This window comes from Saccopteryx bilineata, chromosome 5, assembly GCF_036850765.1.
Source record: "Saccopteryx bilineata isolate mSacBil1 chromosome 5, mSacBil1_pri_phased_curated, whole genome shotgun sequence".
Lineage (NCBI taxonomy): Eukaryota > Metazoa > Chordata > Mammalia > Chiroptera > Emballonuridae > Saccopteryx > Saccopteryx bilineata.
In genome coordinates this window covers 257,333,887-257,345,430 of record NC_089494.1, presented here as the reverse complement: position 1 = coordinate 257,345,430, position 11,544 = coordinate 257,333,887, and the positions used below count along the sequence as shown (strand labels likewise).

The 11,544-nt window shown below is 50.5% G+C and overlaps 1 protein-coding gene across 6 annotated transcripts in view; it reads left to right on the top strand.

The window, feature by feature from the left end:
* The first annotated feature begins 8,632 nt into the window (after positions 1 to 8,632).
* The window catches only part of CPEB2 (cytoplasmic polyadenylation element binding protein 2), a 61,713-nt gene continuing 58,801 nt past the window's right edge, over positions 8,633 to 11,544 (top strand). For all 6 annotated transcript variants that reach the window (XM_066278634.1, XM_066278632.1, XM_066278630.1 and 3 more), the window contains exon 1: positions 8,633 to 10,401. In XM_066278634.1, the coding sequence (XP_066134731.1) occupies positions 8,767 to 10,401 (1,635 nt within the window). In that variant the 5' untranslated portion in view covers positions 8,633 to 8,766. The remainder of the gene's footprint in view (positions 10,402 to 11,544) is intronic.

The window sequence follows — 11,544 nt, the reverse complement described above, 5'->3', positions numbered from 1 at the left end:
AGAGCATACACTAAGAAGCCATAAAACAAATCTCAATACATTTAAAATTATTTTAAATCATAAAATATATAATCTTTTATTACCATGAAATAAAATATCATAACAGAAGAATTTTGAGAAATTCACAGATATGTAAAAATTTTTAAAAACTCTCCTAAATAACAAATGGGCCAAGGAAAAAATCACAAGGCAAATAAGACTTGAGATAAATGAAAACAAAAGAAAATAATAAAACTTATGAGATGCAACTAAAGCAGCAATCAGAGGAACATGTATAGCTATACTGCTTATATTTATACAGTAAATAAAAACCTCAAGTCAATAACCTAAACTTCTACCTTAAGAAAGTAGCAAAATAATAATAAACTAAAATTAAGGCAAGCAGAACGCATAAAATAATAAAGGTTGGAGTACAAATTAAATAGAGAATAGAAATAATAGAGAACAGCAATGAAATCAAAAGTTAGTTCCTTGAAAAAACATCAACAAGATTGACCAACCTGTACCTAGGCTGACCAAGAAAAGAAGAAAAGACTCAAATAACTAAAATAAAAAATAAAAGAACGGACCTCAGCACCAACTTCACAGAAATAAAAAGGATGGTAACTAATAGTATAAACAACGGTATGCCAGCAAATTAGAAACCTGGACATGGGACAAATCCCCAAACAGAAACAACTGAAACTGCCTGACCTGTGGTGGCGCAGTGGATAAAGCGTCGACCTGGAAATGCTGAGGTCGCCGGTTCGAAACCCTGGGCTTGCCTAGTCAAGGCACATATGGGAGTTGATGCTTCCAGCTCCTCCCCACCTTCTCTCTCTGTCTCTTTCTCCTCTCTCTCTCCCTCTCTGTCTCTCTCTCTCCCTTTCTCTCTCCTCTCTAAAATGAATAAATAAAATTAAAAAAAAAAAGAAACTGAAACTGAAATGAAAAATTTAAAGATACCTGTATAAACTTATACCAAGACATTGAATTAGCAATTTTAAAACTTTCCACGAAATAGAAGTCCAGGCCCAGATGGCTTCACTAGTGAATACAATTACACATTTAAAAAAAGAATGAACACCAATACTTTCACACACTTACAAAAATTAGAAGAGGAAGAAATACTTCCTAACCGGTTCTATGAGACTAGTATTACCTTGGCACCAAAACTAGACAAAAACATCCCTGATGACTATAGATGTAAATAACTTCAACAAAACACTAGCAATCCAAATCCAAATCCATATATATGTACATATAGACTACATACCATGACAAGAATGATTTTCCCCAGAAATGCAAGAACAGTTTGAAGTCTGAAAAAGAATCAGTGCAATACATTTTATTAACAACAGAAACTGCATTCATCTCAATAAAGGCAGAAAAAGCGTCACGTTTTGACTGATTACATAATAAAATGATAATATTTTGTATATGTTGAGCTAAAATACATTACTCAAGTTAATTTCACTGTTTTCTTTTCCTTTTGGAAGTGTGGCTACTAGAAAATTACCCATTAGACATGTATCTCACACGTGTAGCTACTATTAACACTTCTACTAGACTGGGATGGCCTAGGATGTCCTCCAGTTTGAAGAACAGTTCTCTAACAGCATGAGGTGCCTCTCCTGTATAGTTCCCTAAGTCACTTATCAGGAAAGAAAACTGAGACTGAGAATGGTCAACATGTCCAGGTTAACACATTCCACCTGGTTGACTGTCAGAACAGGTCCTGGACTTCAGCTCTGTCCTTAAAGCCAGAGTTTGCCCTATTTACATCACCGGTCTTCCTTGGGGGTTGAGTAGTCATTGAAAATGCTTAATATTTAACTTGTAGAAATTTTTGTTCTTGTTTTTTAACTCCAGGAACAATTTAGGCTCTCGTTTTCTACAATATTTTTCATTTGGATGTATCTTTCCATTTCTGTCAATGGGACCTTACTATTACCGTTACTTATCATTATCCATTTGCGTGTTTTTGGTAATTTTTTTTGTTTTTATTAATGCTTTTGTTATGCATCCCCCAGGACTACCACTCTGACCTGGATGGCTTCCTAGCTTACTTTCAGCTGCATGGCGGATGACAGCTAAGGTTTGCTTAGTTGTCTGAACATCTATTCTGTGTTAAACGTCATAGAAGATTCTCCATTTAAAATATTGCTAATCATCGTCACAACAACCCCTACCCCACACACAACGGCTGTTGCTCTTTCTCCTTCAAAGATGAGAAAACTGAGGTTCTCAAAGTTTAACTGCAGAAGTTACTCAGTAACAGAGGGAGTTAGGACTAAAACCCAGGTCTCTGACCCCACAGCTTCTAGGACCTCCTCATACACCTCCTCCATGTCACATTATGTCTTAATGTGACATAAATCAGGATCAACTCTGGGTCTAAAAACATTAGAATTTTCACATGATTTGTGCCCTTACGTGAAAATTTGCTGACATTTCTGTTTTTCCCCCATAAAATGTTTATAATTTCTTTCTGTTGAAAATTGAGATCTGTTTTTCTTCGTATTGTGTTGGTTTGTGTTTTGCAAATTTAATACAATGACTTTTGCTGGAAGATGAATTTTGGGTGCAGGAGGACATAAAGCTCTAGAGTTCTATTTAAAGCACCACCCTCAAAGTGGAGATTTAGTGCAGATACCCTGAGAGCAGGGGGGCCGATGCACTGACCTGGGCTCCTACTTTCTACCCCGCTTTCCTCACAATGCTGTCTGTCTGTCCATGCTCCTGACACCCAGCCAGACCTCCTACAACGGCTGGTGATAATGCCTGCTACTGAACACACTCTCTGATTCTTTTCCTTACTCAACATTCATAGTCTCCAAAATAAATATTTAAAACTTTTCATCTTTTTTCTAAGATTCTAAAAATATTAAAACAAATTTGACAGATTTGGCCCTGGCTGGTTGGCTCAGTGGTAGAGCTTTGGCTCAGGGTGTAAAAGACCCGGGTTTGATTCCCAGTCAGGGCACACAGGAGAAGTCACCATCTGCTTCTCCACCTTCCCCCTCTTCTTCTTTCTCTGTCTCTCTCTCTCTCTGTGTGTGTGTGTCTCTCTCTCCTTCTCTCTCTCTTCTTCTCCTGCAGCCTTGGCTCAAATGGTTCGAGCAAGTTGGCCCCAGGCATGAGGATGGTTCCATGGCCTCCCTTCAGGTGTTAAATAAAACAGCTCAGTTGCCAAGTAATGGAGCAATGGCCCCATATGGGTAGAGCATCTCCTGTTAGGGGGCTTGCCAAGTGGATCCCAGTTGGGGCACATGTGGGAGTCTGTCTGCCTCCTCACTTCTTGCTTAATAAAAAATTAATAGATTTAATATTCTTCATCTACATAAAACCTAAATATTCAGCATTTAGTCAGAATGTATCTTCAGTTTTCTTTGCATAAACTAACATCAATGAAAGGAGTAAGCTTCTAGATAGAATGTAAAATAAAATAATTAAATGCAGTATTTTCAATCTGTACCACCAGGCCTCTTTGTTCTAGTAGGAGAAAAATGAGGAAGCACATTTGAGGAGTATTTCTGAATTTTTGTGGGATATGTATTTTGAAAATAAGGTGCTTTCACTTTGAGATCACTACAACCAGTGGTTAATTATTTAGAAGATTGCAAAGGCTTATCCTTTCTATCCCTAATCCTTTGGTAGAAGTAGCAGCAGGGTCACTGTGGCTCTGTTTTGCTCAGATAGGTTGCACATCTTTGGTAATAGCGTGGGGGACAAGTCATGGAGCAGGAGCCTGAGAAATGGGGAGAAAGGGATATTAGGCCCAGGCTACAAAAACGACATAAGTAAATTACTTTGTTTCTAGGTTTTAGTTTTCCAACTATAAATAAGAATGTTGTTTCCTTTCTCTACTCACAAAGTATATTGTGACAAGTAAAGGAGATAATAAATGGAAATTCCATTTCAAGCTAGAATTACAGTGCATTTCACTGTGTAATTTCTTCTATCCTCCTGCTAAATTTGCCTTACCTCAATGTACCCTAGTCATCTCAGGGCTCCACCCATGACCAGCCCAGCAATGCTATGTTGCAGCACATAGGACTCTCATTTAGTAGGTCAGTTTCAGCCTTAAATCTCATTATTTATGACTCTGTCTAGACCAGGGGTAGTCAACCTACCGCCCACTTTTGTATCTCTGTTAGTAGTAAAATTTTCTAACTGCCCACTAGTTCCACAGTAATGGTGATTTATAAAGTAGGGAAGTAACTTTACTTTTTAAAATTTATAAAGCAGAGTGACAGCAAGTTAAAGTATATAATAATAATTACTTACCAAGTACTTTATGTCAGATTTTCGCTAAGTTTGGCAGAATAAATCTTTATAAAACAACTTACTATATAGTTAAATCAATCTTTTTATTTATATATCCTTTGGTTACTCTGCTACCGCCCACCATGAAAGCTGGAACGCCCACTAGTGGGCAGTAGGGACCAGGTTGACTACCACTGGTCTAGACAATTAGGGCTGGGATTTATCACCACTAGTATCAACAGCAAACAATTATCTACAACCTCTCTGATTATGCACAGAACAATGTGTGTCTCCTGTTTTGTTCAGGGTTGTATCCCTAGCCCATAGCACAGGGTCTGGTGCGTAGTAAGCACTCAATATTTAGTTTTTAGATAGAAAAAGGAATCAAAAAGATCTAGGAAAATAAAGGACTATATAAGACATAGCCACCGCCTTTAAAGACCTATAATCTAGTCAAGTTGCCTAGGACTAAAGATAAAAGGTAAGAAACAATGGAATAGGTAAGTCAGTCTACACAAGTGCCCAGGGAGCACCATGGAAGGTACTGGAGAGATCGAAGGCTTCTCTCTTAGGCAGAAGTACTGGAGTAGGATGACAAATCTCTAAAGCATTACAAAGAGTGACACCACCTGCAAGACATTTTATCATGGTCGAAGGTGATCTTTTATCATCAGCCAAAGATTCTAGGTCTTTCCCTGTGTCCGTGAGTCAGCCTACCCTGGACGGCCTGGACCGGCTTGCTTTTGGTGGGAGTAGTGAGAAGTGGTTGGAGTCTGGATATAATTTAAAGGTAGGCCAAACAGCATGTAAATGATGGCTTAGCTATGCTGGAAGAAAAATAGAAGTCAAGGGTGACCCCAAGGTATTTGGGCAACTAGCTACAATGGGGTGCCATTCATTGAAACGGAGAGGGAGGCAGGGGAGTTCAATTTTGCACACGTGAAATTTGCGATGTCATGAAACGTTGGGATGTCTGTGAAGCCATGTTCTAAGCAGGCTGGGGAGAGGATCTGATGTACCAGTGGAGGGGCAGGCCTTAGACCTCAGGTGGGAGCGTGGGGCCTGGACAGGCCCTTCGTGTAGCAAGAGAGAAGATGAAGTGTACAGGGAAGAAGTGACTGGAAACGGGAGCAGTGAGGGCCCGCTGAGCTCTCCTGTAACTGCTTCTGTTTCTCAGTTTAACAGAAAGCCTGAGAATGAGGTAGAAGAGGTTTAAAGATAAAGGAGAAGGTGTGAGATACTCAATGTCAGCTCATGACCTAATTATGGGTCTTAAAATTAACCTAGCAATTTCACATCCATTTACTGCCTTAAAAAAGTAAATAGAATTTAAAAATAGTTTGTTGCATGTATTTATTAAGAGTAAGAAATACTTAATACAAGCTTTATTTCAGTTGCATGTTTGTGTGCATAAATGAGTGTGTGTGTGTGTGTGTGTGTTTAAGTCTTAGAGGTTATAGCAAAAAACATTTTTTAAAAACACTAGCTCAGGAAAGTGGGAAGAAATAAACAAGGGATTCTTATTAAAGTCAAGGACCGAGTTAATGGTCACAGAGATAATATTTTCATGTGAGAACGGTTGTAATACAGACTCATAAGATCTCGATATTAGACCAGTTATAGGAGCACAGCCCGTCCCTAACCACCCACCTCCACTCCCTCCCTATGACTCCCACTATAGGAAAACTTGTCGTTTGAATATTCTGAAGGGTGGGATGCTTACCAGATTAAACGTTTTAGAATGCAGGCTGTAATTTCCCTTTTATTAAAAAATGGGGCCTTCATTAACACTAAGATGTTAATGCAGTGAGTGGAGGAGGGTCTGGGAGCTAGACTTTGAAATTTGGTGTTCTTAGTATGAAGTTGACCTTATGTAGTACCAAACTGATGGCTCCCTTCCATTTTGAAGAGCTCTGAATCCTCTAAAACCAGTGCCAGACATCAAGAAATCTCTTTTTTCCTTAAAACTTAGCCCAGAATGTCATGAATCAGCCTTTAAATGTATGCATTCTGCAATTTTAATGGATGATTGAGCTAAAGTGTATGCCTATATGTCCTTCCTCTTTCCAATGTGTTGTTGGGTCTGCAGCTGATTCCAATCAAATATAACTTTACTTAGAAAAAAAAAATTTGTTCATTTTTAAGACTTTGTATGCCTTGATTACTGAAAGCTTTTTTCCTATAAAATACATTAATAAATGTGTCAATAGGTGCTGTGACAATGACCATTTATAGTTTTAATTTCAAGGAGCTCAGTTTATTTTCTGGACAATGTAATTTAGAATAATAAAGTACTTCTCCAGTTCTATATTTTGCTTGTTAAAAATGGCTTTAAGATTATTAACTCAAACTAATTTTCTATTCACCTGACCAATTTCTGAATCACTTATGAATTTTTAAGTATTTTCTCCCTTATTTTAAAGGCAATATTACACTTAGTTCATTAGAGGGGCTACCAGACATACACATTATATGTAAAACCTATTTCCCTCTAGCAATGTTGTTCTCTCTCTACTGTATTTATTCTGTTTTATTTAAATTTGAAGCACTGAGCTACAAAAGTAGAAATGAAATTTAACTAAGAAAATGAGGGCTCATAAAAATGTACACTCTGCCTACATCAGTAAGTGTACACTAATTTATGACACTATTTAATCTTAGCCCAGTTGTAAATCAAAATCAAGTAGAGTGTGAATCCATTTTCTATCTCTCTGGGAGTACTCTATATTCTTGGATTCATTCAGTAGTTTCACTTCCTTAAGTGCCCAGAAAAAGTTGCAAAACAGGAACAAAAAAATCCATATATTTTATGCAATGTGGATACTTTGCTGTTCTTTATCTAGTTCCTTAAATAATTTTCTGTAGGCAAAGGTTACTTTTTTACTATTTATTTGAGAGACAAAGAAACATACATTTGTTGTTCCACTTATTTAGGCATTCATTGGTTGATTCTTGTATGTTCCTTGACCAGGAAGGCTTATGGGGAGGACGCTCTAACCAAATATGCGGTCAAGGCTGTAAAGTTTTTCTTTATGAAAGGAAATAGGCAAGATTAGTTCCTCTTCTATTGCTTCCAAGAAGAGCCCTCCCATGGAAAAGCTGTGTCCCCTTCCATTTGCAAGCCTCAACAAGTCTGTTGCTGAGTCAGAAGCTTCTTTTTTTTTTCCCCGGATGTGAGAACTCTTTTTCTCCCTCGAATTCATAAAGCTTCGGAAATGTTTAAATTAGTCTCCCTGGGGGTAAGGGGTGGGGATGGCAGACTGAATGTGGTGGGGAGGAGTCCCACACACAGCAGTCCTGATGACAGCACATTAAGTGCTTTTATGAAACAGGACGATTTGGAGCTGGCCCAGGGTTACCATGGGAGCTCGCCTGGGAACCTATTATATGCCTCTGTGTGGGTAAAACACCACAGGGAGCCGTGTCAGGTTCCAAGGACTTTGTTCCTCATTACTGGAGTGAAAATGTTTGGTATACAGCGGGGGCTGCATGTTTACCCTTACAGAAAACACCTTCACGTGGCCTCAGGACTGGATGACAGCACGCCAAGGAGAGGCTAAAACGGGAAACCAGCTCGAGGAGGCGCTTTCCAGGGTAACCCGGAGGGCTCCATGTCTGGGCCCACGGGCCCGGGCTGCAGCGAACCGCCCGGCCATCTGCAAGGCAACCCGCACAGGCGAGCCGGCCATAGGACCCCAGAGCCCAGGCCGAAGGCCAGAGGGACCGGTCACTGAGCCACCAGGACTGGGGGGCCGTTCCCAGTCGGACTTCCTGGCCTCAGTTTCCCCCGCGGGCCAGCCCCTCCCTGGGAAGGCCCAGTCTCCGGGACGGCCCTGTCCATAGTGCCAGGCCTCACGTGACCGCGGGTGGGGCGGAGGTGACACGAAGGAGGCGGGGCCGCGAGCGCGACCGGACGGGAGCGGCAAGGGGCGCGTTCGACCAGGAGCAGAAGGGGCCGTTGCCCCGGAATCGTCCGCGCCGCCCGCGCGTGCTCGCTTTCTCTCGCGCGCGCCCGTGGCTCCGAATCCAGTGAGCCGCCCGCCACCGCCACCGCCACCAGCCATCCCTTTTCCCTGGGCTTGGAGGGCCCAGCAAGACACGCCGCGCGCTCCCGCGCCCCTCGGCTCCGCCTCCCGGGGGCGCGAGCGCATCGCCGACGGAGCCTGCATAATAATGAGGGGCGGGGCGGGGGCGGGGCAGCGGGGGCGCGGCGGTCCCGCGCCAGCGCGTGCCGGGACGCACCGCGGGGGGCGGCGCGATTGTGAGGTGGCGCTGACGCACGTTCCGGGGTTCTTAAGCGGCCAGGGCGGCGGCGGCGGTGCCCGAGCCCATCTCGGGAGGCGGCGGTGGCCCCCGCGAGGGGTGGCGGGGCCGAAGCCGGTGCCCCTGCCTCAATCACCGTGTCCCGCTTTCACTGACTCCCCCTCCTTCCACCAGGGCCGCGCCGCCCAGATCTGGTGGCTTCTCCGGCGGGCAGCGGACAGGGCACGTCCCCTCCCGTGGCCGCCGGCCTGATAAATGAGGGAGTCCGGGTTTGGGGTGCCGCACACCGCCCCGATCCGAAGCAGCAGCCCCGGGTCCCGGGGCGGCGGCGGGGCGTACCGTCCTGACGCCGCGGCCGCCGCCCCGCTGCCCTCAGCCACGCCCTTCGGCCCGCTCCCGCCGCCGCCGTTGCCTGTCACCGGGCTCTCGGAGGCCGCCTCCCCCTTCCCTGTCCCCCTCAGCTGCGGCAGCGCGGGCAGCGCGGCCACCGCCGCTTCCTCCTCCTCCCCGTGCCCGGCGCACCGGCAGACCATGCAGGATGAGCTGCTGCTGGGGCTGACACAGCCGCCGGCGCGGCCGCTCTCGGGGGCGGTGGCCGCGGAGCAACTCCCCAGCCACCACCCCGGCGGCGGCACGAACGCGGGTGTGACCCACCTCCTCCCCTCCCAGGACTTCAAACCGAGTCTGCACCACCCCGCCTCCGCCTCCGCCTCCTCCCGCCGCTGCTGCCGCGCCTCCTCCCCGCAGGACTTCAGTCGGCGGCAGGAGCAGCAGCTGAGCAGCCAGAAGAGGAAGGACTTCAGCCCTCCGCACCTTCCCCAGCCTCCGGACTCGAAGCCGCCGCCGCCGCCGCTCCGCCGTCCCGGCCGGTTCAGCCCGCCGCCGCTGCCCGGCCCGCCCCTCCAGCCGGCGCCGCTCGCCCCGCGCCAGCCGCCGCTCAGCCTCCCGCACCCGCACCTCCCGCGGCAGGACTTCGTCCCTCGCCAGCGCCCGGCCGACCTGCCCTCGCTCCCGCCGCTCCAGCCTTCGCCGCCCGCAGCCCCGCGGCGCCGCCACGGAGGTGCGGGCAGCCCTCGCAAGACCCCGGCCGCAGGCGAGGGCAGCGCCGCCGAGCCCCCCAATGCGGGCTTGGCCCCCTCGACGCCGCCGGTGAACCCCGCGCCGGGCTCCATGGAGTCGCCCAACCACCCTCTGCTCAACAGCCCCAGCAACCTCCTGCCCGGCGGGGCGCTCGGCGCGGGCGCCTTCGGCAGCCTGCAGAGCCCGGACCTTCCGCACCCGGGCGGCGGCGGCGGCGGGGGGCCCCCCGGAGGTGCAGGGGGAGGCGGCTCCGCGTCGCCGCCGCCGCTGCCCGGCTTCGGCACCCCCTGGTCGGTGCAGACCGCGTCGCCGCCGCCCCAGCCGCAGCCCCAGCAGCCGCCCCAGCAGCAGCAGCCGCCGCCGCCCCAGCAGCCGCCGCCGCCCCAGCCGCAGCCCGGCTCCTCGGCCGCCACCCCGGGCGGCGGCGGCGGCGGCTCGCTCAGCGCCATGCCGCCGCCCAGCCCCGACTCGGAGAACGGCTTCTACCCCGGGCTGCAGTCGTCCATGAACCCGGCCTTCTTCCCGAGCTTCTCGCCCGTGTCCCCGCACGGCTGCGCGGGGCTCAGCGTGCCGGCCGGCGGCGGGGGAGGCGGCGGCGGCGGCGGCGGCTTCGGCGGCCCCTTCTCGGCAGCCGCGGTGCCACCGCCGCCGCCGCCCGCCATGAACCTAGCGCAGCAGCCGGCCGCCCCGCCCGCGGCGCCGCAGCAGCCGCCGAGCCGGAGGTCGCCCGTCAGCCCGCAGCTCCAGCAGCAGCACCAGGCGGCGGCGGCCGCCTTCCTGCAGCAGAGGAACTCCTACAACCACCACCAGGTGCGGCGGGCGGCGGGCGCGGGCGCGGGCGGCGGGCGCGCACCCGGGTGGCCCGGGAAGGAGCGACGGGGGTTACTCGCCCCAGTGACAGGGGGCCGGGGGACGGAAAGCGGGGCCGGGCTCGGGACGGCAGTCCCCGGCGGGGCGGGGCGGGGCAGGCGGGCGGCGGCGGCGGCCACCGGGGGTTGTGCCGCCCCGCAGACCGGTTCGCGCAGGAAGCCGCGGCCGGGCGCCCCCTCGAGCGCCGGGAGCACCGGTGGGGCCGGGGACGGCGGGCGGGGCCTCGCCTCGCGCGCCCCTCGCCGCGGGCCACCCTCGCGGCCGCCGCCCCGTCGCCTCGCCTGGCCGGCTGTGCCGGGGCGCCTGGGTCCCGGGAGCCGCGCCGGGGACGGGCCGGGGACGCGGCGCCAGCAGGCTCGGGCGGCCACCTCGGCGGAGCGGCTGTGGGAAGCGGGCCTGAGAAGGAGGGCGATGGTGACCGGGACGGTGCGTGCCGTCCCGGGAGGCAACCCGCGGGAACGCTCTTTCTCTCGAGTCCGTTTCGCTCTCAGCTGGCCGGCGGCGGCCCCGAGGACCGGCGGCTGGAGAGGGACGGCCGGCCGAGCGCCCGCCACCGCCGCCCCGCGGGCCGCGTCCGACGACTTGAGAGAGAAGCGGGTGGCGCGGCTCCCGCAGCTTCCACTGAGACGCGCTCTTGGGTCACACGGGCGGGTTTTCATACAGAATTAGCATCCGGCCCGGAGTTTTCCCCCTAAGGGGAGACTTGGGAACACCTTGCCGGTGGCCTTAACCGCCACCCGAGTGACCCGCGTTTGTTTCGAGTGGGCGGCGTAATTGTGAAATAACTGGGCCGGGCTGCCGTGCATCGGCCGTTCCCACTGAAGACGTGCCTGTAGCCCCCCCCCGGTGCCATGCCGGGGTGACCGCAGGCCGGGTGGGTTGACATTGAAAGGGTCTGTTGTTCTGGTTCTGACCCAGCCAGCACTTACGATGGCGACCGTCCTGTGTAAGGTCGTTGTCGCGATGAAGGGTTGGGGGAGAAGCGGCGGCGGACCTTAACCAGTGATTCCTATACTCGGGGAACTTTTTCCTTCGCCCTGCTGAAGTTTCCAGCTGTTGACCTTTTAAAGGGGTGAAGAACTA